This window comes from Caretta caretta, chromosome 19 (genome assembly GCF_965140235.1).
Source record: "Caretta caretta isolate rCarCar2 chromosome 19, rCarCar1.hap1, whole genome shotgun sequence".
Classification (NCBI taxonomy): domain Eukaryota; kingdom Metazoa; phylum Chordata; order Testudines; family Cheloniidae; genus Caretta; species Caretta caretta.
In genome coordinates, this window is record NC_134224.1 from 5,988,396 (window position 1) to 6,015,425 (window position 27,030).

The 27,030-nt window shown below is 57.4% G+C and overlaps 1 protein-coding gene across 7 annotated transcripts in view; it reads right to left on the reverse strand.

Moving 5' to 3' along the window:
* Positions 1-25,615, reverse strand: part of COL16A1 (collagen type XVI alpha 1 chain) — a 92,846-nt gene extending 67,231 nt beyond the window's left edge. For 5 of the 7 annotated variants that reach the window (XM_075121381.1, XM_075121386.1, XM_075121385.1 and 2 more), the window contains exons 1-4: positions 25,331-25,614; positions 19,544-19,666; positions 9,030-9,104; positions 8,764-8,881 (exon numbers count right to left, since the gene is read on the reverse strand). In XM_075121381.1, coding sequence (XP_074977482.1) covers positions 8,764-8,881; positions 9,030-9,104; positions 19,544-19,666; positions 25,331-25,343 — 329 coding nt within the window. In that variant the 5' untranslated portion in view covers positions 25,344-25,614. Of the gene's footprint in view, positions 1-8,763; positions 8,882-9,029; positions 9,105-19,543; positions 19,667-22,368; positions 22,965-25,330 lie in introns of those variants that run through there. The other 2 variants (XM_075121382.1, XM_075121383.1) reach the window with 2 other exon arrangements.
* Between the last annotated feature and the right edge of the window lie 1,415 nt (positions 25,616-27,030).

Consider the following 27,030-nt stretch of genomic DNA (forward strand, 5'->3'; position numbering starts at 1 on the left):
GCCTGGCGGCTGCTGTTTACATCTGTGCAGACGCCTTCTTCAGTCCGGGGCGTCGGGGGCCGCAGAGCCGGACGAAGCGCAAACAGAAGAGTTCAGAGCAAAACAGGAAGTGCCCGCGTGCTGGGGGAGCGGGAGCTGTTTGTGTCTCCAGCAGGGAAGCGTCAGGGCTCTGGGCTGCTCTGGAGGTGCCAGCACTTATGAAACAGGAGCTCAGTGAGGGGCAGCCAGGCTCACTGGAGGGTCTGTCTGTTCTCAAAGCCTGGGCCAGCGTTGGCTAATGCATGCCAAAACCACACAACGATTCCCAGTGCGCCAAAACACACAGGAGAACAGACACCCAACACGTGCCCCCCAGACATCCCGACACCCCCCCCCAGACCCCACCAAACAGATGCACAAACACCCCCAGCACGTGCATCCCACACTCACCCCCAAACATCCCCCAACACACATACACTCCTCCCAGACAGGCAGCCAAATACCCTGACACCCCCTAGACACCCCAACACCCCCCCTCACACACACACACTCCCAAACAGATGCATCCACCCCCCCCAAACATCTCCCAACACACACACTCCTAGACACCGAAACACCCACACCACCATGAACCCCCCAACCCAATAGCACAACCCCTCCCGCCGCCCCCCCCCACGGGCCTCAAGCCAAATTCTAAAGCAATGCCCAAAGCTGAGGAAGCTCTTTGTACCCAGGCCAGCCCTGACCCAGGGTGGATGATAAATGAATTCCCACTCCTTCCCATGGATTCCTTCCCTGGCCAAAAGGCCAGGCCCTTGCCATTTTCTGCTCCCCTTGACCCAGCTCCAACCAAAACAACAGAAAAATGGCCCAGAAGTTCCCTCTTTTTCCTAAGCAAAGAAAAATGAAAGCGAAGAGTGCAGAGGCCCCAAATCCGAAACCTCTTCCTCTTTCACTGCAGCAGCTGCCAACATCTGTCAGAGTCAGAGCAGACAGTGCACGTCTGTGTGGAGGTTCCACCGGACGGACTAACTCGAGCGCTGGTCATTTCCAGCTGCCGAATTGTTCCCACTGTCGCAAGAACATTGCCCAGCAGTGAGTCACGTCTTTACAAAGGATATCGCCCAGGTTATTCTTGGTTTTCATGCTGTCCGGATCCTGCCAGTAGCTCTCTCAGAGGTGTGGATGGGACGGTCCCTGTTATCTATCCATGGGGGAAGGCCTGGGGATAAGGTCCCATCGCGCTGGGCGCCGCACATACCGTCCCTGCCTAAACAGGCAAGGCTGACAAAGGAAGGATTCTCAACCCCACTTGACAGATCGGGAGCTGAGCCACAGAAAGGTGGACTTGCCCAGGGTCACAGAGGGAGTCAGTGGCCGTGCTGAGGCTCGGCACCAGATCTCCAGAATCCCAGTCCAGCACCTTCACCACAGTGTCCTCTCTCAGTTCTCCCTACGACCCCTCTTTTCGGCAACTGGTGTCTGACCTCAGCCCAGCATTTTCCCCTCCCAGTTACCAACCACAAAGATGCAGCCACCTCTGCTGGGCAGCTGGGAAAGGCAGATGGTCGTCACCCACGTTTATAAAAGCGCCCATCACCATTGCCTCTGGTCTCTCTTTGTGTCACTTCAATCAGGAGAACAACATCCAGAGCAGAGCAAGCCCCCCAGAGCCCAGAAAGCACTCCCCAGGGGTGCCAGTTTGGAGTGGGCACTGGAAAGACCAAAGTCGGCTCATGCTGGGGAGGAGCCAGCCCCATTCAGCTCACTTAGGGGGACACGTTATTGAAAGGTACAAGGCTGAGCTGCCTGCCTCAAATGCTGCCTGGTGAGAATAACCCCCTTCCACCATCCAGTGCGCTGCAGAAGCTGGGTGAAGGGCAGCAGGACGAGCCACTGATCCCTGCCCCGCCCCCGTGGGAGGGGTGAGAGCAGCGGGCGCTGGCTGCTGTTAATGGGGCCGGGGAGTGAAACCAGCCTGCTGAGAACAGAGGGCATGTCACCACTTACAGCCCTGGCACGGCGGCATGCACTGAACCCAGTCACGGGAGGCAGAGAGATGACCCTCAGCGTACATGTCCTGGCAGACTCTAGTGTTCATTTATAACCATCAGGACGCCTCCAAGCCATCCCAGCATTGGGGGGCTGGTGTGGGGAGGGATGGCCTTCTGCCTTCTGAAGTTCCCCTGCAGTTTCACATTAGGTCACAGAATTCTTCACTGGCTGTCCTTAGCTGCTGCCACGTTCCACCCTAGAGGGGGCTGCCTTTTGACAGTGGGTGACATGATTCCTATCTGCACACGACAGAGGGAGCAGCGGATACGCAAGGGGTTGTGGGGAGGAGCCCGGGCAGGTGCTAACCCTGTTCAGATGGTTCCCTTGCCAATCCCTGTGTGGCTGGGTACAAAAGCCGGAGGCGAAGGGAGATACTTCCTGCCCAAGGAGTGAGAGACACGAACATTTCCGGCATGGTGCAATTGCTTCTTAGGCATCAACTATCTGGCCTGCTCCTGTCCTCGCCACAGAGACAAGCTCCAGGTTGCCTGCCTATCCTGGCTCCTCATTTGCTTTCCCACTGCATGTCTGGTGCATGACCCAGCCCAGCAAGCGAGCACCAAGAGGAGGGGCTGGCAACGGTGCACCCTGAGATACAGATGAACTCAACGCTCCCCACCCCAAACAGCCACTGCAGGCCCGGACCCACCCCCCCAGCTGCGATCACTTTAGCAGCCAGCTCAAGGCGTAACTGGAAAAAGAGAGAGGAGGGGAAACCAAGGGGACTGAAAGCAGAGACTCAAAGAGGAGATGGCGGGAGTGCTTTGTGAGCCAATCACCCTCCAGCAGCTCAGCCAGAGGCCGTGGGCTCAACACCTCTGCCTTCCACACAGCACCGACCGCCAGGCCATGGCTGCTCGTGTGTAGCACCACTGATACGAAACCCACAGCCAAACCAGGAAAGTCACCTACCCCCTTTCCCAGGGCTCAGCTTCATTAACAGAAAGAAACATCCACTCTACCCTTCTCCCCAGGCTGGGCTGCCCCTACAGCTCCTCCCTTGGAACAGCTCAGCCCACCCCCTAGGTCCTTTCTCTCCAGAACACCTCTCCCACGTCCATTACATCCAAGCAAAGTAACAACCTACTTAACCCTTTTGCAGCAGGACTGACACCTACTAACAGGCTGGGGAGTTCCAGGCAAACCCCACCAGCCTAATGAGTGGCTTAGTCAAGGTCCCATCCAGCCCCAAATGGCTCTGGAGAGAGACCAGGCAGCTAGGATGTTTTGACAATTTCAGAACAATTCCAAGGGACCATTGTGATCCTCCAGTCAAACCTCCTGTACAGCCCAGGTCAGAGAACATCCCCCCCAGAATCCCTAGAGCAGAGCTTTCAGAACACCCAATCCTGAGACAAACATCGCCAGTGACAGAGAATCCACCATGACCCTTGTCAGCTGCTCCAATTGTTCGGTACTCTCGCTGTTAACATGTACACCTTATTGCCACTCTGAATTTGTCCAGCTTCAGCTTCCGGCCACTAGATCATGTTAGATTATTAGCTAGAGCGTATCATCAAATATTTGTGCCCCATGTCAGTACTTACAGTCTGTAACCGGGTCACCCCTGAACCTCCCCTTTGTGAAGCTAAATAAACTGAGAGCTCCCTGAGTCTATCCCTAGAAGGCAGGTTTTGCTCATCACCATGTGGATCCCATTGTACGCAGCTGCTGGCCCTTGCTGGGGCCCATTCCACAGCCCTGGGGAAGGCACTTTTTCAAAGGCATGAGGGAACTCAGCTGCAGCAGGAGACCTGAGCGAGGGCCAGTTAAAAGCAATTACAACTCGACTGACCCACCACAGCCTGGCAGAATCCAATTCCTCCTTGCATGACAGAGCATTGCCTCTCCGCTTGGCTGTGGCCTGGGGAGCCCAGGATTTCGAGGGAGCCATTCCATGTCTTGTGACCATTTGGGATTGAGGGGGACAGGGATCCGTATTGTTTGTATGACAGTAGCAGTGCTAGGCGCTGCTCATACACATGGTAAGAGACGGCCCCAGCTCTGAAGAGCTCACAAGACAGACAAGGCCGAAGTGTGACCTCACTTTACAGAATGGAGGCACAGAGAGGTTAACTGACTGGCCCACGGTCACACAGGCAGGGTGTGGCACAGCTGGGAACTGAATCCTGGTCTCCTGAGCCCCAGTCCAGTGCCTTAACCAAGCAAGGCGATGAGGGACAAGCCAAGCAGCTCCAGGCTCAGCTTGGAGAAGCAGCCACAAGTCTCCTGCTGCTCTCTGAACCCCCTGGGTCCAGGCTGGGATCGCCTGGGAGCAGAGGTTTCCACTCTGAGACATTTCCACAAGCTAGCCTCTCTCTCTGTCTCTCATTCCAGCACCTCCACTTCTAGCTGAAAACCAGGCAAACACAAGCCATGGACAACACCACAGTCCTGATGTTCCAGCAGCTGAATGGGGCGGAGGGTGGAAAATTCAAGGGCAGGAAACTCCTATTTCACCTGACCCAGTTTGCTCATCCCCAGCAGAAAGTCCCCTCCCGAATGCTGAGCTCCAGTGCACTTGAGAGCGAGCGAGCAAGCGAGCAGGGCTTCATTAAACAGTCTGAAATATTTGTTTTGGATGCCGACCTTGCCAACAGGATCTAGGCAGCTCTTGGCTTCCTCTCCGCTGTGCCAACTCTTTACCCAGCTTCTGCTTGAGAGTGGGATTAACGGTTTGGACGGGCAGAGTCTCTGCCAGGGCTGAGGCTGTGAGGAAGCCCTGCTGAGTGCGGACAGGACCCCAAAGCTCTCCCCCGGGCAGGAGCAGGTGATTACTGGTGGCTGTCCAGGACTCTCCTCTATTCCCCACTGTTTTTTCATGTGGGGTTCTTTATAGAGGGGTGCGAGAGAAATCAGCAGGAAAGGCTTGAAGTGATTAAGTAACTAATCCAAGGTCACACAGGGAGTCAGTGGCAAAGCCAGGAATTCAGCCCAGGTCTCCTGAGTTCCCAGCAGGGGTCCTAACGACCAGGCCATCTTTCCTCAGGGCCGGGTACCCTCTAACCTGCATTGTGAGCTGGAGCTTGCTAGAGCTGGGTCAGGGACAGGGTGAGCCAGCTGGATGTGGGAGCTGTTTATACCACATGCCCTTTGGGGCGCGGGGCCTAGCAACCGGCTTCCCAAGGCGACAGGTAGCTGGAAGGAGACGGACTTGCTCCTGGCTCCCCCCACTCACACCTGCACCTGGACTAGCCAAGCCGGTGGGAGCTTCCAGTCACTGAGAAAAGAGCTATGCCCGTCCCATCCACAGCTACCCACTGGGCAACTGATGCTGCAGCCCTGATCCTCACACTCAGTCCTTCCCCAGCGCCATGCACGTTTACACGGGCCGTGGGGGAGCCACTGTGCAAAGGAGCGTGCGTGGGAAAGAAGCCCGGGTTGCACAGGATGATGGGAGAGGGCCCAGCGGGGCAGTCTCCAAGCGGCCAGCCCCTGCTGAAAGGAACAGCCTGGCTAGTCACTGCTAAGCATTTCAACCCGCCAGTCTAGACCCATCCCGCTGCTTGCCAAGACGGGGATAGAAAACACACACACAGAGTGGCTATTGCATAAGGCCCTGGCCAGCGTCCCGGCTGAATTGCTTCACTACATGATTTACTTTCGAGGATTAAGACGGTCCTCGCTGCACACAGCCTGCAGCTGGGACACCCGCGCACCCCCTGCCCTGGGAGCCTCCAACCCAGACCTGCTCTGCCACCCCAGCATGGTGCGTACAACTGACCCAGCTGCCAGCTCCCACACTGGGGAGGGGGCCCTCCACAGCGCGATCCTCAACATCCCACCCAGCCCCAGGAGGGTGCTGGGCTTGGCCCTGTGACCATAACCTTGCCCCGGCTCTCTGCCAACTCTGCTTTCCATAGCACAGAGCCAGCCTCTCTGGATTCGGATCAGGGCTCCTGCGCTGGGCGGCAGGCAGGAGAAGGAGCTATGGGAGCCATGGTGCAGGGTGGGCTCTATGTCTGACCATTGGGCAGGGCAGCCGGAGATGGTGACAAGCCCATTAGTCGGGAAGGAAAGAGGGGAGTCGATTTGGGTTCCAGACTGAGCAGCAGCCTCCCAAGGTGCTGAGGTCCGAGGGGTCCTCCCAGAGTCTTCTCCTCACTGGCTGCACAGGGCTCCCCATGCAGCAGCTGGAGGCCCCAAGGACGAGATTTCCCCTCCCCTCACAAACAGGCCCTTCCAGGCTCCCCCAGGCTCTGCAGCAGCAACATAATTCAGGTCTGAAATCACCATAGACGCAAAGGCTCAATGCCGGGCAGGGTCCCTTCCCTGCCTTGTGTGACCTAAAAGACCCCAGGACGCTTTTCATAAGAGCAGGGGTTTGCCCGGGTGCTGTTGGTGAGAATGTCCCCTCGCCACCTGCGCTATGAACCCGCCAGCTGCTACCCTCCACCCCAGAGGCAGCTGCGACAGCTGTAATCTGCAAGGTGCCAGGCAATGCTCTGGGCAGAAGATGCATGCTCCAGACATGGGTGGTGTTATTATTCCTGAATAAGCAGCTCACTGCTCAACACCGGTGGGGGGGGGAAGCAAAGCTCCCAGCCCAGCATCATTTGCCAAGCAGTTGCTGAAAGCAGAGCGCAGCGAAGAGCCTGACCCTTCGTACCTGTACGGAGGAGCTGCTGCTGAGAGAAGTGATTTGTGGGGTCTAATGAGTCTGACCTTGCCCCTTTAAACAAAGCGAGTGGGGAAGAAATTCCGACTGCTGTGTCTTGCCAGCCTCGGAGACCCAGACATTGCTTTCTCCTCCCTAACGCTTGGGGCTTAGAGCAAGGGGGGCAGTGAGCTGGGAAACCCTGGCTAAAATACTACAGCCGTATTCCAGAGCCACACACCCTCAGACACATCGGAGCAACACCCTGCCCAAGGATCAATGACAGTGGAGTGGGTCGTCAGTCCATAGCTAAGGCTGGTGCAGAGTTCTCACGAATGGTACAGTATTCTCCAGGAATGGAGCCCTCCCACTGGACAGCACTCTGCGCCCGTAATAAGACTGCGGTGCTCTGCATTAATGGTTCAGATACACTGGAGTGACACCTGGTAACCCCAAAACACACACAGCAGCATTCCAGAGTAAGGGTTCAAGACAGCAGAGGAAGACATCTCTTACGAATACACAGCACTGTATAGTCATTCACTAAAATACCACGGCAGCAGCCGGGTGGCTGCCGTGGTTTGGACCACGACTGCAGGAGAGGGCTGTAGCAGGGGCTAGGGTGTTGGCCTGCCAGAGCTGTTTTCCCAGCAGGGCTGGGACAAAGGAGACCAGAAACACAGGCGGATGGCAGAGGCAAGCCAAATCCACCTCCAGGGAAAGCCACCCACCTCAGCAACTGGGGAGAGAGGAGTGAAGTCAGGTGACTTCCCCAGGCTCTGCCCCTACCCCCAATCCATCCCGCAGCATCACGCCCCACTGAATCACTGCTTCTCTCCCTGCACACGAGGTAGTGGCCCGGCTATCCCGGAGAGGCGCAGAGAGCCTTTCAGCTCCTGAGAGGGACAGTCAGCAGCTGCCGCCCTGGGATTTCCAAGAGCTTGGTTGTGAGAGGAGGCAAGTCACAACTGTGACGAAGTGGGACTGTTCTTAATGTTTCCTCTGAATAGTGTGGGGGTGCCTCAGTTTCCCCTAGGCAGTTCTTAAGTATCTAGGAGGTGGGATAAGGGTGTATGATCATTGCAGAGCCCTAGAGGGCAGGTGTGTGCAGGAGTCTGGACACAGAGAATGGCCGACACCCTGTTTCCTGGCCACTGATGGCCTGGGCCCTTCCCCCCCCTGCAAGGTGAGAGCTGAAGGGTTGGAGAACAAAGGAATCAGGTGACTACCTGGCCCGGGAAAGGAACAAAGCCCAGAGGAGGAGGGGCTGGAGGGAGGTTCAGTTTGGGGCTGGCTGGGACATGGAGTGAAGTGCAGACGTGGTTGTCTGGCTCACTGCCCCCCAAAATGGACCCAGCTGAGGGGTCCCGTTCTCTGCACCTGCAAGCTCTGTTTTAGACCATGTTCCTGTCGTCTAATAAACCTTCTGTTTTACTGGCTGGCTGAGAGTCACATCTGACTGCGAAGTTGGGGTGCAGGACCCTCTGGCTTCCCCAGGAGCCCCGCCTGAGCGGACTCGCGGTGGGAAGCGCACGGAGGGGCAGAGGATGCTGAATGCTCCGAGGTCAGACCCAGGAAGGTGGAAGCTGAGTGAGCTGTGTGTCCTGAAGACAGGCTGCTCACAGAAAGGCGACTGCCCCAGAGTCCTGACTGGCTTCATGGGGAGCAGTTCCAGAGCATCGCCCAGGGACTCCGTGACAACAACACATCAGCATGCAGCAGGAAGAGCAGGGCACCGGGCCGGAGCGTTCTGCTAACCAAACAAGTGGAATCCGCAGTGCAGCCCTGGCTCACCTGGGCCCCGGTGACAGCACATGGCCCACAGAAGCATCCCCGGCCCACAGGAGCCCTCCTTTAGTCTGCACTGCGCAGCCCGGGAGCAGGCTCAGACGCACAGGGTGGGAGCTTCTGCCTGGTCTCTTCAGGGCAGGGCTGTTTTGCACTGTGTGTCTGTACAGCCCCTAGCACTTAAAGGCCACATTCTCAATTGGGACGTCCAGCCACTTCCTGCAATCAGTGGCTTCAAGTCTGGGGGTCTGGCAGCCCCCTGTTGGAAAGGAACTCCCCCCTGTGCCTTTCTCAGTTAACCCTTCACCACCCAACGGTAACAGGCGGACCAGCTGGGTACTTACTGCGTGGGTTGGACCAGGGGCGTGCTGCCCAGCCGGAGGATCAGGGGCCCTTTGGGATTACGGATTTTCTTTACAGATGAGGTCTTCAGAAGAGCAAACCGCTTAATAAGATTAAAACCTGCAGGAGAGGGGCGGGGGCGAGGGGGGGGGGAGAGGAACACAGGTGAGACTCAGGTCGCAAAGCTCCCGGCCTGCCGCAGGATGGATGGTCCTGCCGAGCCAGGAGAGCGGCCAGCCCGGCCAGGCCTTTTGGCCCGCACACTCACCGGTTATATTGACATGCTTGTCACTGGCCTGGTCTAGCTTCAGCCCCTCCTGCTGCAGACGTGGACATCGCTCGCCTGGAAGAGAGACCGCTGTCAGCGACAACAGGCCCGCAGCGCCCAGACTGCCAGCGAGCCGTAAGAGGCGGAATGGGAACCCAGGGGTCGGGCGTGGCCACAGGGCTTCCCCCACCCTGGCGCCATGCTCGCACGCGGACCCCAGTCAGCAGGCCCCTGAATGCGAGTGTCCCCAAGGTGTGGCTGCCAGGACTGACTAATAAAAACAAGCCCCCAGCTTCTCACTGAGCCGCGTGAAGGTGGCTTGGTCTGGGCGTCGGGGTGACAGGTTATGAAGCCCCATCCGCTGCTAGGTTGTTAGATCAGATTTGTACCAAGGGGCCCGATATTGTCCCCACCTGGCAGCAGTAAAACCAGTCTGGAGGGTCCACACGCAGCTCAGAGCGGAGAGGGCCTGCAGCACAGACATTAAGGATCGAGCAACCCACGGGCCACGAATGCAGCCCCTGTCCTAGAGGGGCCCCTTCTGCTTAGGGTGGAGGTGCATTGGCAGGGCAGTGGGGGGAATGTGCTGTCTCTGTTCTGGTGATAACCAGGAACCTCAAATCTCCAGGGTTCCTCCACTGGCACTTTTTGCTGGCGTGTTTTGAACAGGCTCTTTGCACCAGTTTATTGACTCATATTTTCCCCCTGCTCTGCCATGCTGGGAAGGTGATTAATTTGCTCCAGCCTCAGCAGAGTAGGGGGAGATTCTCCCCCCTCCACCGAATTATGCAACAGCGTTGCAGGCCCCCATCGCATCTTCCCTCAGCCTCTCCGCTTCGGATCCAGCAGGGCCACTGGGGTCTGGGGACTGATCATATTCCCCCTCATCAATCACGCTGGTGGCTGGCAGGTCTGAGATCATTTCCCCCCTCAAACTATTGGAATGAACCCACGCCAAAGGGTCTTGTTCGGTTTCACATTCTCAGCCTGCCAGGCCAGAGCGGATTTAACGCAAAAAAAAAAAAAAAAAACATCCAGCAAAGGGCAGATCCCAGCTCCCCTAGAAATCCCTTTGTCCCAGGGTCCCCCAGGCCCTGTTCCTGCTCTCGGAGTCGATGTTCTATCTCGCCCCACCGCGCATGCACCGTGCGTACTCGAGTGGCTGAAGAAAGCCACGAGCTGTGGGGCTGCAAGGGGCAGAACGCACACTTCTGATGCCACTGGTCACTCATGTGGGGACCTCTGCTAACCAGCAGGGCTTGTGGTGTCCCCAGCCTGGAGAACCACAGAGCTGCTGGCTAAGGGCAGCCGAAGTCGCAAGCCTTTGCAAAGAGGTTTTCCCTGCTCCTGGGGGCTAACTCTCTCCCACACCACCCCCTTTCTGCCCCTTTAAGCCTCTTGATGTCAGGAACCCAGAGATGGATCTGAGCTGCGATTCTGAATTTCGAACACCCCCAAAAAGTCAGATTCCTTTAGGGCTCATGGGTTAATTACATTCCTTACCCCCAACCCACCTTCCCCTGTTGCCTGATGTCACTTCCTAGCATGCGTCTACCCCCAAACGCCCCCCTTTCTGCGACCTGGCCATGGCTGCTGCCAGGAAGCTGAGAGACAAGTGGGAGGATGGGGATTAAGTCAGCTGGGAAATGCGAGTCGCCTGCTGTTTACGGCATCCTGGGCCAACTCCTGGGAAAAACAAACCATCTCCAAGTCAAGGCGCTGGAATATGATCCCTGCTTGGTGGCAGGCAGGATCGCAGCTAGCCAGAGACAGGGCAGCACACGCTGCATGGCGGGGGGGGGGTCTTTCTGCCGTTCCCCAGGGGTTGTTGAGGGGCTCCGGTCCCTCAGCCCCTGAGCCGGTGCCTGAGGCTCTGGGGGATCCGCTCTGGTGGGGAGTTGACCGTCTTCCTTCGTGGATTCGGAACTGCTCCCATCCCAGTGGCTGCACCGGCACCGTAACCAAAGAGAGAGTTGCGGGGGCAGAGCAGGGCAGGGGGGGTGTCTCGCGGTGACCGACCAACCGAGGCGGGGCGGGCGTCCCAGGAACTCTCCCAGCAAAAGGGGGAGGTACCAGCCTACTGCCCAGGGCACAAAGTGGGGAGCATTGCAGGGACCATGAGAGGTGGGCAGAGCCACAGTGCTACAAACTAGTCCCTTGGTGCTGCTCTGACCTTAATGGGCGGGAAACAGCCCCCTGGAAACCCACTGGGCAAGGGGCCTCCTTGGACGGGCAGAGCTGGCATCGGGGATCTACCCCTGCAGTCAGTGTTAGCAGTTGGATGCATGTGGTACCAGCCGTGCATCAGGATTCTTGGCTTCTCAGGGCCCACAGGGGACCTGGGGGAAGCAGTGTGTACATCAGAGCCACTCAGGGGCTGCTCTAATGCTCACTGGGGCCAGGCAGACCCAGGGAGTACCAGGAAGCTCAGAGGCACCTTTCTGCCCTGCTCCGTTCCAGAGTCAAGTGCAGGGACAGAATAACTGCCAAACGGGGCCAGAGAGAGACAGAGAAAGGGAATTGGAGAGGATGGGACCAAATGAAATTCAACGACAACAAATGTGAGGTGCTTCACTTAGGGAAGAAAAACCAAATGCACAAATACAGGGTGGGGGGGGGAAGTGGCTTGGCAGCAGCACTGCTAAGAAGGAGCTGGGCATTGTGGTGGATCACAACCTCGACATGAGTCTGCTGTTGCAAAAAAGGCAGATGCAATTTTAGGTTGCATTAACAAAGCCATGGCATGCAAGTCACAGGCTCTGCTCGGTGCTGGTTCAGCCTCAGCTGGAGGACCGTGTCCAGTTTTGGTCACCGATGTATAGTAAGGACGCAGAGAAACTGGAAAGGATCCAGAGGCGAGTGACAAAGATGATCAGAGGGACGGAATACAAGCCGTAAGAGCAAAGGTGGAAGGAACTGGGTATGTTTAGTTGGGAAAAGAGGAGATTAAGGGGGACTTGATAGCGGGCTTCAAATACTTGAAAGGCTGCTGTAAGAAAGATGGAGGAAAGTTGTCCTTTCTTGCCACAGAGGGCAGGACAAGAGGCAGTGGGTTCAAACTACAGCAGAGCAGATTTAGATTAAATCTCAGGAAAACTTCCTCATGGTAAGAACAGTAGGACAGTGGAACAGACACCTGGGGAGGTGGTGGAAACTCCTTCGCTGGAGATTTTCAAAAGGAGGCTGGAGCCATCTGTCTTGGCGGGTTTAGACACAACACATCCTGCATCTTGGCAGGGGTTAGGCTAGATGACCCGACCCTTATTGTCCCTTCTAACCCTAAGGTTCTATGATTCTGCGGAAGAGGAGACTGAGGGGAAGAGACACCTGCAGCAGGGAGTCCTCAGACAGGCCTGGGAGGACCCAGAGCTCCAGGTCCCCGAAGAGGGATGGGACAAGCATCTCCGCTCCCCTCCCTAGCCATCCCAGACTCTGTGAGGTTCGTTGCTTTCCAATGCCCGGTTCTGCTGGAAGCGTTTCCCGAAGCTCCGGCGGCACCCCGATGCGTTGAGCTGACCAGCCCCAGGGATACCAGGCCGCAGCCCGCATCTGAACGTCCCTGCACAGAGCTCGCTGCCGGGGCCCCCGGGGCAGGGCTGCGCGGAGAAGGCAGCCGGGGAGCTGAGCAGAAGAAGAAAAGGGGGAACCTGCTGGCCGGGAGGAAAGACTCTGCGCTAGCTGGAGCCAAACGGCACTTTGCCCGAAGCCATAACCTAGAACATCGGCTTCTCCGCTGCCTCCTGCAGATCCCCCAGCGCTGCGGGAAGAAATTCACACAAACCCCAGGGCAAAAAGCAGAAGTAACAGGAGCGCTGGCTGGGAGCAAACGGATCTGTCCCCAAGGCTGGGTTAGCACGGCGCCCCCGGCCAGGACAGAGGGGTAACGGGTAGCTCCAGACTCCCCCGTGAGGGGCGCGTGACAGCACAGGGCTCCTGGGTTCTGCCACTGACTCCCGGGCAGCCTTGGGCAAGGTGTGCTGGGAGCCTGATTCTCATCTCATGCTGCTCCGGGCACATGGGCCGTTTGCAGTCCCTGTAAGGCCCCATGCCAGAGTGGGGCGGAGCGGCCACAGTGTGAAGAAGAGTCAGACGTGGCCGTTCTGATCCAGAGTCCATTGAGGCCAAAGGAAAGAGTCTGACTGACTTCAGCGGCCTTTGGGTCAGGACTCCAGGGCCCGCGTTTCAGAAGTGTGGAGCGCTCACAATTCCAGCCAAAGTCCCTGGACGCAGGGAGCACCCGGCGTCTCTAAAAACCAGGCCCTTTGCCTCCTGCTGCAAAGCACAGCCCTCTCCCCCTTGAGCTAAAGGACTAAGCTCCTCAGCTAGGATCAGTAGCAGGCAGCTACAGAGGGAGGCAAAGCTGCACTGGGCCAGCGTGAACACTGCTCTGACCCTTTACCAGCCATGCAAACAGGGGATCATTAGATATGCAGCTTCTTCTGGGGTGGCAGCTGTTTAACAGCTCACAGCAATACCACCCATCCGCTGAGGAGAGGAAGAGGAGAATACCGCATCCAGCTGAATCTGCTGTGTGGGGGATGGTATCACAAAAAACAGATTTGGGCAGGGCACTGAGGCAGGCATGGTCAGGGTCTGTTTCCGGGATTTCCAGGGGTAGCTGCACATGAGCGAAGGCTGCAGAGAAATTGCTTGTGTGAGTTGAGGGAGAAGTTTCTGCAATGGTGCCATCTTCCTGGCCGCTTTCCTCCGCCTGCTCTCAGACGCAAGAGCAGAGTTGACTCTCAAAACATCCTTCCAGCCGAAGCCAGGAGAAAGCATGCGTGGGGGGAGAGGATATGCCAGGCCTGTCTTAGTCCAGAATGGAGAGTCTGTCCAAAGAAGAATCCTCCTTTATACGAACAGGCAGAGCCATGGAAAGCAGTCTGGCAAAGTTCAGTCCGCTTTGCCCACGTCTGTCTCTCTTCGGAGCTCCAGCAAGTTGACTTGGCAGGATTGTTTGTGGTAACAGGGAGTGTTAAGTGAGACTGTCCCCCAGAGGCTGATTGGGAATTAGTAGCCACAGGCGCACTTGAGGCAGGATGCCCCAGGGCCTAGGCCACTTACCTTGTGCCAGGACACCTGGGTTCTATTCCAGCTCAGACGGTAAGCAGCTGGGTGGCCTTTCTCCATGCCTCTGTTTCCTCACCCGCCCTGTTAAGAGTGTGAGCTCTTTGAGGCAGGGCCTGTCTCTCACCATGTGGTGTGATGGGGGCTTGTTGGCGGGGGACCTCAAGGTGCTACCATAGGTCAAATAATTATCCAACCAGGGAACAAACAGTAGCACATGGCCCTTGGGCTGGATTTTAAGAAGCGCCTCCGTACCAATCTGGGCCCCTTCGATGCCTCTGAGCGGTTCTGCAAACCTGGCTGCATGGGTCCAATCAACGCAGCTCAGATTTCAGGGAATGAATTCTCACCAGCAGGAGAAAAGCTGTTCTACAAACGAACTGGCAACGATCACACCAGCTCCCAGGCAGTTGGCAAAGAGAGGAAGGGAAAGTTCATGGGCAAAACCCTTTGATCTGCTAAATGCCGTTCCCCTCCCAGGTACGGTGCGGATTGCTGACTAACAACGGAGAGAACAAAAGCTTCGAATGGGACGACCTGAAACAGCTTCTCGTGTTTCCACATTCCCCTGGGGTGCTGGTACCGACGGGAGGAGAAAAGGGGAGAACCCGGGGCGGGAAAAGGGGCATGCAAGACGGGCTGTAAACGGAAAGGAGTCTCGTGATCATTGTGTGTGACAGTGAGCAGCGGGCCCCATGGGGAATGCTTTCCCAGTTCCTTCTATTTCAGAGCGAGAGCTGTTTGCTCTGGGGTTGCAGGTGTATTATTATTCCTGGGTGGCTTTATTCGAAGTGACTTGCCACTGCACGCGCCTCCTCCCAGCTGGCTGCCTCTGGCTGAGCCAGCTCGTCTACAAAGCGGCCAGTTTAATAGCATGCGAGTCTGCCTGGTCAGAGCACCAGGGCTCCTGTATTCAGATCCCAGCTCCCTGAGCAGCTCCCAGATCCCAGCTGGACGACCAAGTGACGCCACTTGGCCTTCCCAGCTAGCTACCGAGTTTACTCCTGCAAGCCCCGTTCGGCTGGCCAGGCGCAGAGCCCACCACTGCTGCAAGCGTTTCAATTGCTTTTGCGTGCATGGGGTTGCGTGCTTGTCCACGTGCCGAGCTTGGCACATGCATGCTGCAAGCCGCGGGCTGACGGAGAGGTGTGACCCGGCCGAAGGAGCCCAGCAAGTCCAGGGGTCAGATCCCCACTGGGACAGCAGCTCTCTCTGTGGCCTGGGCCGAGTCACCTCTCCACATTAGCCTCCCCATCTGCAAGGTGAAGGCAACGATTTCTCCGGCCTCAGGTGCATGCAAGGCTAAATCAGTTGATATCTGCCGAGTGCTTAATAGGTGATAAATGCTGGGCTATTCCCTGGGGTCTCCCCACTGTATTTCCCCGTGTCTCCCTTTGATCCCAGGCCCGAGACCTGTAGTAACAGAGAACACAACTGAAAGCAGCTGGTGCCAAGTCCTCACACACACCCATGGGGAGCAGCCTGACTTGGCCCGGGGCAGGCGCGCGATGATCTAATGAGCCTAAGATCCGAGCTCTGGCACGTGCTCATGGGCGAAGGAGGCTGCTGGTGTCCAGCTGGCAGCAAGAGCCCTGCTAATAGCAAGAGGGATCTGTGCCAAGCAGGAGGCCCCATTAGTGACCTCAGTGCAGGCTGCGGCCCCGCCCAGCAGGGCAGCAAACTCCCCGGCCCTCGCTGCCTGTGACGATTCAAGGAGTCCCCACCCCAAGGGGGCTTTGGGAAAGCAGGGCCCCGGCTGCAGAGCCAGGCTCCTGAGCCTCACTCGGCTCGGCAGGCCTGCTGGGCTCCGACTTCTCCTGGCATCCGTCAGCAGAGCCAGCTCCGAAGCAAGCCGGGGTCCGGGCTGGGAAAGGAGAAGGAGCAGGGAGGACAGTGGTGGGAGCCCTGCTGGGGTGGGGGGCTGCATCCTCGGCCTGTCCATGCTAGCAAGGACTTGGGGCCAGGTCAGCAGTTTATGGGATGCTCGACTGAGCCGCCCTGACCCCCAAGGGCCGGAGGAGAAGGGAATCCACGCAGAGGGGCTACAGCACTTTAACCTGCAGGCCTCCTTGGCTAGCAACCCACCTCCACGGCTGATCCCAGTCTCCAGAACCCCCAAGTCTCTCTCCAAATGGCTGATTCCAAGGTTCGCACATAGCCTGGCTTGGCCCCCTCCCCACCCTCCCCTGTATCCTGAATGCGAATCTCCTGGCTCTGCTGATTCGCAGGCAGGAACCTTGCCACTACTCCTGCCTGGCATCTGCCCTGTGGAGACCAAGGGCTTGAATCTCCATCGCCCGGCCTCTCTCCGCCACCCTTCTGACGGGCAGTGCTCCGCACTCACTCTGCACGTGGGCAAGCAGCGGCGCTGGGGCAGGCCATGGAGAGTCAGGCCTCGGAAGGGCATGAAGGTTGTGGGGAAGCGAGGAAACTCGGAGGCAGGACTCCTGGGTGCCATTTGCAGTTCAGACGCTGGCTGTCAGTGTGAACCTGATCAAACTGCTTCCCCTCCTCTGTGCCTCAGTTTCCCCGTCCACAACTCAGGGATGATGCCGCTCAGCCGGGAGGCTATATTAATTAACACTGGCAAAGTGCATTAGAGCCCATGGAGGGTCAAACTGTGTTGTTGCCAAAGTGTGCACAGTATTGCTCATGGGTTGTATTATCCATCAGCCCCAGCCCCCTCTCCTCGTGGACGGAGAGGCAGGAAAGGGAAGTGCCAGACTGGCACTCAGCGATGGCTCCAGGCAGGGAGAAGAATTTTCCAACTGCCCAGGCCCCGATGAGCCTTTGACCATCTACGGAGGAGGAAACCAGGCCCACCGGGATCATATGGCCAAGGCTTGGGCTGGACAGCCAGCCCGGGAGCCAGACCTTAAAGGCAAGCTCCACCACTGAATAGCAGCACACGTGACCCCCAGCAACCCTTCCTTGGTATCCTGCGACAGCCTGCCTCCATCCCCCCTCAGGAGCACTTGCGAGACACGGGGACCCACCGACCCTTTGTGAACTTGCCAGGGCCTGGCACACAGGCTTAAGCCCCATGGGATGGCCCAGCCAGCCCTCAGTGCTGGCCCGCTCCCGGAGCAGGAAAGCATCCCAGCTCTGCACAGAGATTGCCTGTGTGTGGGGAAGGAGAAGGGGTTGCCGGCGTGGGCAGCGAAGCACCAACGGCAAATCCCAGCTGTGACGAAGTGGGATTGTTCTTAATGTTTCCTCTGAATAGTGTGGGGGCACCTCAGTTTCCCCTATGCAGTTCTTAAGTCTCTAGGTGGTGGGATAAGGGGGTGTAATTGTTGCAGAGCAAAGGGCCAGTATACATAAATGGCCGACACTCTGTCTCCTGGCAACTGATGGCCTGGGCCTTTCCCCCTGCAAGGTGAAAGCTAAAGGGTTGGAGAACAAAGGAATCTGGTGACCTCCTGGCCCGGGAAAGGGACAAAGCCCAGAGGAGGAGGGGCTGGAGAGAGTTTCAGTTTGGGGCTGGCTGGGGATATGGAGTGAAGGGCAGACGTGGTTGTCTGGCTCACTGCCCCCCCAAAATGGACCCGGCTGAGGGGTCCTGTTCTCTGCACCTACAAGCTGTTTTAGACCATGTTCCTGTCGTCTAATAAACCTCTGTTTTACTGGCTGGCTGAGAGTCACGTCTGACTGCGGAGTTGGGGGGCAGGACCCTCTGGCTTCCCCAGGACCCCGCCTGGGTGGACTCGCTATGGGAAGCGCACGGAGGGGCAGAGGATGCTGAATGCTCCGAGGTCAGACCCAGGAAGGTGGAAGCTGGGTGAGCTGTGTGCTCTGCAGACAGGCTGCTCCCAGAGAGGAGACCTCACCAGGGTCCTGCCTGGCTTCGTAGGGAGCAGTTCCAGAGCATCGCCCGGGGACTCTGTGACACCAGCACAGACGGGTTTCACGGGTGAGTGGCATTTTGTTACTGCTTCACAGGCCATGTGGGGCTCGGAAGGAGCCTTCTGCTCTCCGGCGGGTTAGACAGACTTGGGTCAGAGGCAGAAACAATCGATAAACAGCTTTGCGCTTTACTCGGCATGTTGCACCAGGCTGAGCCGGCCAGACCCGGCTTTATTCCCGAGCCAACGCGGAAAGCGCTGTCCTACCTTAACCAGCAGCCCCCGGGAGCACTCTCCCTAGGTGTACATACAGACTGTCCCCATCACTGGAGCCCTACACGTCTCAGGGAATTCCCCCCAGGGGGCAGGGTTGCCCAGGGGTTAGAGCGATGGTCTTGTTATCTCACTTAGGCCCAGATCCTCGGGGCTATTTGGGCACCGAGCACCCACTGAGATCAGTTTGAGTCTCTCTGGGCCCCAGTTCCCCATCTGTGCAATGGGGATATAGCCCTGCCCTGGCTCTCGGGGCACTGCGAGGGTAAACGTGGGCAGGACTGGGAGGAGCTCGGATACTCTGCCGGCGGGAGAGCTGGGAGGTGCAGCGCATGTGCCTTCCAGGGGTTCTCGCAACAAATGGCCACTCTGACACAGCCGTATCCGTCCCTGCTTCCCGCGGCCCTCCAGCGAGAGCCCGCCCCGGGGAAGGTGGGGCGGGAGCTCACCAGCCTGCCCGTACCCCAGCCGGGCAGGAGCTGCCCAGGGGAATGCCCTGCTGACCAAACACGGCAGCCACCTCCACTGACCAGCGCCAGGCACACCGGCCCCCGTGCGTCCAGAGGCGCTGCCCGGAGCCCCCGAGGAGGCTGCGCGGTGCAGGGCCCCGATCCCTGCTAGCCCTGCCAGTGCAAACCCCAAAGTGGCGCATCTCACTGCCCTTGGTAACAGGTAGTCAGGAACAACAGCTGGGCACTGCAGGGAGGGGCCGCTGCTTTGCCCCGTCCCAGTCCTCGCCCATGCTTCGGAGGCTGTCGTGGCCACAAAAAAATCCACCGGTGGCTGCACGTGGCCCCATCTGAGAGATGCTGCGTGATACCCAGGACAGCGCTGATGTGCCAAGGGCAGCACCCCCTGCAGGAAGGAGCCGTCGGGCTGTGCTCGGCTCCCGCGCTCTGCAGGGTGGGGTGCCAGCTCCGAGTACGAAACACCCCAAGTCTCTGACAGCCACCTGAGCAGCTGCCTGGGAAAAGCAGCCCCCTCCCCACACCCGCACGCAGTGCTGCCCCACTGCAACACGCTGGCACTGGGATTTGAACCCATCACCCCCTGGCACAGGCACAGAGAGACCTGACCCCTCCCTTCCTACACATGGCTCTGCCTGTGCATCTCATTCTTGCCCTGCAGCCCCCCCTGTTATCCCAGCCCTGGGCTCCCCAAACACAGCTCTGCCAGCGCCCCTCAATCCTAGCCCCCATTGCTAGTCCCGCCCTGGACTCCCTGCCAATCTCCCCTCCCCATCCCAGGGGTGAGTCCCCCAGACACAGCTCAGCCAGTGCCCTGCAGACCCAGCCCCCAGCCAGTCCGTTCTGAGTGCCACTCTCTTACCTGCTTTGGATGCAAGGAGCTTCCCTCCTGTGCAGGTGCCAAGGAGGCCAGCTAGGCAGAGAGCAGAGACCCAGGCTCCCAACATGGTGCCCCCAGGCGGGTCAGGGTCCAACGCTGCTGCCTCTGGAAGTGGAAGAAACCAGTCATAAGTAATATGCTCAATGAAGATGGGTACAATCCTCTCCTTAGCGCCCGTGAGCCTGGCCTTACTGTCCCAGCAAGGATCCATTCAGGTCCAGAGCAGTGGGCAGGGGTGTCAGGGGACTTAACGGGCACAGTAGGCGGCCCACGCATGGTTTGCAGAGCGGGTGCTATGGGTACGTTCAGGCCCAAGGCATAACGCACGGGAATGATCCCTTGCTAACAGGGCTATTCATGAAGACCCCGGCTCAGTAAGGATGGGCCCAAACCAAAACCCCAGATCTCTGGGATATCCAGATGCAGGATTTGCTGCTCTGACCCAGCCAGCCCCGTAGTCAAGGGGGGAATGGCAGAGATGTCTGTGCCCAAGCTCAGCATCAGAACCTGCTCTTTCACCCACCCCAGCTGTAAACACCCGGGTGTGTATCATATCCAGGGTATCAAGCGTGCCTGTCGCCGTTTGCACATGGGTCTACGAATGGCTGCCCCAAAGAGCAGCCCAAGAGACAAGCGCTGGCTAGAGAGAGACGGGGGAGTCAGCAGGGGCTTCGAGGAAACACCGAGACAAGACAGACACCAGGTGGGGCAAAGGGTAGAACACATCAGCAGAGCGATCAGTGTGAAGGCAGCAAATATCACATTGATTCCACAATTTTGAGGGGGTTAATTTAGTTGGGGTGGGGGGAAGATCAGCTAACTGGAAAGGGCAGCAGGGCTGACAGGGACAGGGCGGGGAGAAGGGAAGGTGAAAAGGGACGATGAGGGTGGCACGGATGACTCTGTCTTGTGGCCGTACCGCAAGCAAAGCCAGTGCACAGGAAAGGAGAATTCAGTCCCCTTCTGCTGCAGCTACTGCCCCAAAGCAACCCTGACGCAGCCTGACTAGACTAGTCCACGTGTGCTCTGAACACAGGGGGTTAAAGCAAATCCCTTCACAAACACCGCCGCTGCCCCCACACCCACGAAACCACTCCAGGAACAAGATACGGGGTGGAGAAAACTCAAAGGTCCCGAGCTTGGAGAAACCTTCAGAGAGGAGACGTTCATCGGAGCCCCTTTATCCGGAAGCCTCCTCAGACTTCGCTAAATCCACCAGGATTTGACCAGCTGATCCCAGCAAGACATGGTTTAGGTTAATTTTTTTAACATGCACTAAATAACCCCCATCTAGATTCTTTACATTCCCCCAGTGAAACCGAGCAACAATGGCACTAAAACCGCCCTCTGAAAAGACCGACCATCTGGGTGGCTTTTTGCTGGGGTTTTCTGGGGCTGTTTTTAACTCCTCAGACAGTTGCACTGAACTTATTCTATTGCTTGCTTTGGCCACAAGGCCCTAGCAAGGCGAAAATCTTGCCCCTAATAAGAAACCGATGTGTGGGAAAGGATTTTTTTGTTGCTCAACCTCTCCAAGAAGAAAGGGAAATGCTATTTTGATGACAATTTTCCTGCAGCGAATGCTGTAAAAGAGCGCGGTGGAAACTTACCAACAATTTGCAAAATAAAAAAAGGAGGGGAGAGAAACGTTACTGCCAAGTTTGGGGTTAACCTCCTAGCTTTCTCCCCGGCACCTCATGCCTGATTCTTGCCTCTGAAGTCAGGCAAGAGCCCCTGTTGCTGCCGCACTTCAAAGATGAAAATCTGGCAGCCCACGCTTTAAACTTCATCCCAGGTGGAATTTCCCTCCCCCACCCCCCTACCTTGACCTTCGTGGTGTGAAAACCGCCTGTCTTATCGCCACAAGGCCGGCTTTGAACCCCACGCACTTCGAGAGGGTTCCACCAGGGGGCAGAGCACAGATAAAAAGAAAACCAGCCATTAACCCTAAGCCGGGTGATGTGTTAACATCGTGGCATTAAACCGTGGTTGACGCGGAAGGTAAAGGGGCAGGTAAAGAAGTCTTCTCCAGCCTGCGAACCCAGAATAAATCAGAGCTTGCCCCATAAACCACATGTCATAACATCCTTTATTCACTCCATGCAGGGGTGGGGTGGGGGAAGCACCAGATCACCAAACTGAACTCCTGTGTAACACAGCCACCAACCCCCACCCAGCACCCGCAACGAACTTTGAAAGATCTCCCTGTTTCCCGAGCAATTTTGTTTGATCCTTAGGTTAAAAACTAACATCTACTAAGCAGCTGATTCTCCATGGTCCCTTCGGTAGCCCCTCAGCCAGGTTTCACTGTCTATAAAACATGTAGGTGCAGGTTGGGAATTGAGAGTAAAGAGGCACGCAAGGCCAGACACGCACACAGCGCGGCTCGCTGCACAGTGAGATCTTTGTTCCCTTGAATGTTTCCCATCTCCGGATAGTTTCCACTGTGGCACGCTGGGTCGATGCAGTCCAAGGGCTTGGACTGATCAGCTTCCAGGCCCCCTTGTGCAGGCTGGAAATCACAGGCATTGCTGGATGCTGGAGTAGGTAATCAAGAAAACAGAAGCCTCCACAAAGGGGAAACGCAACCCGTCCGGAGCTTTAGAGCGTACCCCAGCTACACACTGCCCTCTGGCCGTGGTGGCTCGCTGCCCCTGCCTGTCGGGAACGGAGATACGTTCCCGTACCTGCCCCCCCGCAAGCAAACCTCCCTGCCGGAGAAGGACTCACGCGGGACGAAAAGTCCTGGGGGTTCCAAGCAGCTAAGTCAGGCCCCGGCCCGAGCGAGGGGCTAGTTGCCAGCTTACCTGCCAAAGAACTGAGGTGCTCGTGGGGTTAGTTGCAGTTCAGACGGGGCACCGGCTTCGGGACCATGTCTGCAAGTTGGGGAGCGGGAGGCCCCGGGTGGGGGATGCCGCGAGAGGACGCACGCGTCAGCAGGACACGCCAGCAGTCCCACGGAGCTGTTCCTGGCTGGCGTTCGCTCCAACTTCTCGATCGTCGGGGAAGATTTATTCCGGAGCAGGGGGAGGATTTCGAATCCTTGCGGCGGAGGGAGCGAAGCAGATCTCCTCAGAGCGCCACTGACATCTTCTGGCCCTGCTGGCTGCGCCCTGGCCTCCTCTCAGCCCTCTCTCCTGCTCTGCCTTTCCCTCCCGAGAGCGAGCACTGACTGTGAGCAGAGAACTTGCTGCTTCGCCAGGCCCCCGAGCTGGAAACGACGAGCCCTTCAACGTGTTGGAATGCCAGAGCAGCTTAATCAAGCCCAGCTGGGACAAGCACAGTGCCGCGAGGCAGGGAAAGCCTCTTCCAGCTCCGCGGACGCGCCGTTTGACACATGGCCCCGAGGCTCGCTGGGCCCATCTCGCGGCTGGCGGAATTCGAACACACTACTTGGGTCCATTATCCCCTAGAACAGCTATTCCCCCCCCGCCCCCCCCCCCCACACCTCCCGGCCACTGAGGATAAGAACAACCCTGCCTTGGGGTGTTTAATGGGACACCTGGAGGCTCCTTGCTGGCCCTTTTAAGAATCTTGGGTGGGACAGTTATGCTCTAGCCTTCTCCTCACCTAGCCCCCTTGCTCCACCCTGTCCCCCCCCCCCCACCCCCTTGGACACAGGAGTCAGCCCAGGGCATCTGAAATGCTGGGCACTGTAATAATACCTGGCACATCTCACAGTGCTTTGCACATGTGAATCCCCATTTTACAGAGAGGGAAACTGAGGCAGAGTGAGGGCCACAGCTCAGAGGAAGGATGGCCCAATGGGCAGGGAATTCAAGTCTGAATCCAAGGCTAGTGAAGTCCCTGCTCTGCCGCAAACTCGCTGTGACTTGGGCAAGTCACTTACCCCCTGTGCCTCACTTTCCCATCTGTACAATGGTGATAAGGGCTCTGCCCTGCCTCCCAGGGGTGTGGTGAGAACAGATACATTACAAACTGGGAGGTCCTCTCAGATATTACACTAATAGGGGGGCAGATAAGTACTAGCCACCTAGACCTTAGCCACAGAAGCACGCTGCCTCTTCTACAACGCCAGAGGGGCCGTTTCCTTGGGCTTTTCCCCCCGGCCCCAAGACCACCCTGCCAGAACGGCTGCAGTGCGGGGTCTGACATTTAGAACATGGCTGCCTTCCTTTCAGCACCATAATGCTGCATTTCCTCCGCTCTGTATGGGGCTCAGCCTCACTGATGGGGCTGGAGAGCGATCGTGTCCAAACCTGGCGTTCGTTTCTCCATGTGCTGCGAGGCCGAGCTGCCGGCTTTCTGGACTAAAATAGCTTTTCTAAAACTCCTTGGTGCGGCCAGCCCCACCAAGCCAACAGGGCTCCGGAGTGGGAGCTTGGTTTGATTCTGGCTCACACATCAGCAGCATGGCTTCCAGATGCAGCCTCCACTCCTAGGGGGCGGGAGACATGAGCCAGGAAGATCGGGGCTCGGTTCCCAGTGCCTAGGTGGGGTTTGCGGTGCTGGCACCAACAGGATCTCGCAGCTCCAACATCTGCACTGGGAAGGGAACAAACACAGAACCTCACACTCCAATTGCCAGAGTAAAACAACGCTTGGCAATGCAGTTATAATCAGGACAGCTGCATCCACGGGGCCTGATTCTCAGTTACACTAAGTCCCCTGTAGGAAACAGACCCTTGAGCATCACCCCAGCTCAGGTAGATGCTGGTGCAGGATCTACACCTGCCCTGCACCCAGTCCCTGGTGCAGGGGGCAGATTCGGGGCTTGGCTGGAGCACCCTGGATGACAGCTATTCTCTGCCCCCCATGACCCAGACGGGTCCATGGAGGTTAGCGTGTGAGTTAGAACAGCCTTGTGGTTGCTCTACCTGACACCAGGTTCCAAGCAGGCCCCTGCAAAGCTCTACAATACACACACGGAATGAGCCAGCCTTTCCCCTGCAGGATCCGGGGCAGCGTCGGGCCCCGGAAGGACACAAGAAGCTGCCAACAAGCAGAAAGCGGTTGTGGGGGTATGGGGGTAAATATGGCGAAATGCAAACAGCTGCAGGGAGCTGGCACCAAGGTCAGCAGAGCTCAGCCTCCATCTGTCCTTCCCCAACCACTGACCCGGGCACCAGATCCTCCTCTGGATCGCCTCTCGCTGCCCATTGCCAAGGGCTGCCTCCCCTGCTGAGCACCCATCACTGACGGAGCTAGCTCTCTCCGCCACGCGCCCCCTCCCCGGCTTCCCGTCGAGGATGGAAAAGAAGTGCGAGGTGCAGCGAGAGGCCTCCAGCCCCACATTAATGACAAAACCACAGACAGCAAGCGCGTAGCAAGCCCCCGCCACGTTCTGCAAGGCCCGCTGAGTCAGGCAAAAATCGCAGCCTCGTTCCAATCACAAGGATTCCCAGTTGAAACCAAGGCCGCCACTTAGAACTTGCAGGAATTGATTTTCCACCACCAGCAGCAGCTTTTATCCCTGGCGGGGCTGAGTGGGAAATCTCTTAGCCAAGACAGGGAAGGGAGCCGTCAGCGTGATAGAAGAAGCTGTGTCAGCGGCCCTGTCACTGACGCCGCCGTCGCACAGGAGTGTGTTCACACACGATACCGCTTCCACGCGCCAAACCAGCGACGGCAGGATTCCGCTCCCAGGCCGCCCCGCTGGTGCTCGCAGCTGCTCCGCAGAGGACAACGCGTCCGCAGGCGGGTACCGAGCCGTCGCACCTGGGCAGCAGAAAACGGTTGAAAGAAATACCGGATTGGGGATTAAAACTTCAAAGGGAATTTCCCAAGGCTGGAAGATGGGACACTGACCTGACGGATACATCAGGCTGCTCCTTTGAAACGCGGGGCTGGGGAATCCACTAAGCGGCTCGCATCACCTGCGTCTGTTCACCTGCAGCACTTTTCAACCTCCCGATGCTCAGCCAGTGTCAACTGGCTTCGCGCCACTGGGAATCCAGCCCACAGGTGCCATATCAGATCAGACCATTGACGAGCCATGTCACGGAGTCCCTGGGCGATGCTCTGGAACTGCTCCCCATGAAGTCAGTCAGGACTCTGGGGTAGTCGCCTTTCTGTGAGCAGCCTGTCTTCAGGACACACAGCTCACTCAGCTTCCACCTTCCTGGGTCTGACCTCAGAGCATTCAGCATCCTCTGCCTCTCTGTGCGCTTTCCCCCAGCGAGTCCGCTCAGGTGGGGCTCCTGGGGAAGCCAGAGGGTCCTGCACCCCAACTTCGCAGTCAGACGTGACTCTCAGCCAGCCAGTAAAACAGAAGGTTTATTAGACGACAGGAACATGGTCTAAAACAGAGCTTGCAGGTGCAGAGAACGGGACCCCTCAGCTGGGTCCATTTTGGGGGGCAGTGAGCCAGACAACCACGTCTGCACTTCACTCCATGTCCCAGCCAGCCCCAAACTGAAAACCCCCTCCAGCCCCTCCTCCTCTGGGCTTTGTTCCTTTCCCGGGCCAGGTGGTCACCTGATTCCTTTGTTCTCCAACCCTTTAGCTCTCACCTTGCAGGGGGGAAGGGCCCAGGCCATCAGTTGCCAGGAAACAGGGAGTTGGCCATTCTCTGTGTCCAGACTCCTGCACACACCTGCCCTCTAGGGCTCTGCAATGATCATACACCCTTACCCCACCCCCTAGATACTTAAGAACTGCCTAGGGGAAACTGAGGCACCCCCACACTATTCAGAGGAAACATTAAGAACAGTCCCACTTCGTCACAAGCCAGTCCTGCATCCTGCCTCCAGCTACAGCTGAACCTTCAGAAGGTGACAGAAAACCCTATCATTGCCAACTGTGCAGTGCTGCATGGGGGTTGGGAGGTGGGAATAACCCTGCCTGACCCCTGCAGTGATCAGCCCTGAAGCATGACATTTCACGACCTCTGCAACGATAAGCAGTCCTACACTTGTTCAAACCTCTTAATATCCCACTATGGTACTTAACACTTTGATCTCCTGTGGCAAGGAGTTCCACCAGGAAAAGCTGGGTCTACAAGGAAGGATAGTCTTGCGACCAGGGAACTGACGTGGGATTCTGGAGATCTGTATTCGATTCCCTGTGTAACCTTTGGTTTATTACAATAAAAAAAAAATGAGTGCCTCGGTTTCCCAATCAGTAAAATGGGGGTAATAATTCTTCCTTTTCTCCCACCTCTCATCTATTAGATCACAGGCTTTTGGGGCGGGGGTTTTCTCTCATTGTGTCCGCACAGCACTTGGCACAGTGGGGCCCAGCTCTCAGTTGGAGTCTCCAAGCATGACCAAAATACAAATAATAATTTCCTTGTATTTGTTCTACCCAATAAGTACAGATCTGCCGGACTCCGATGCCCACAAACTTTGCGGGCTGAGAAATTCAGCTCCTAAATGAGCCCATCCCTCGCTTTTCCATCCTTTCCCCCCTCTGGCTCTCCCCTCCCCTAGGAGAACATGGTGAGGACTGACTACATTCAACTGGTTTCCTCCCTAACGATGACAAATCTATTTACACCAAGGCTTTAC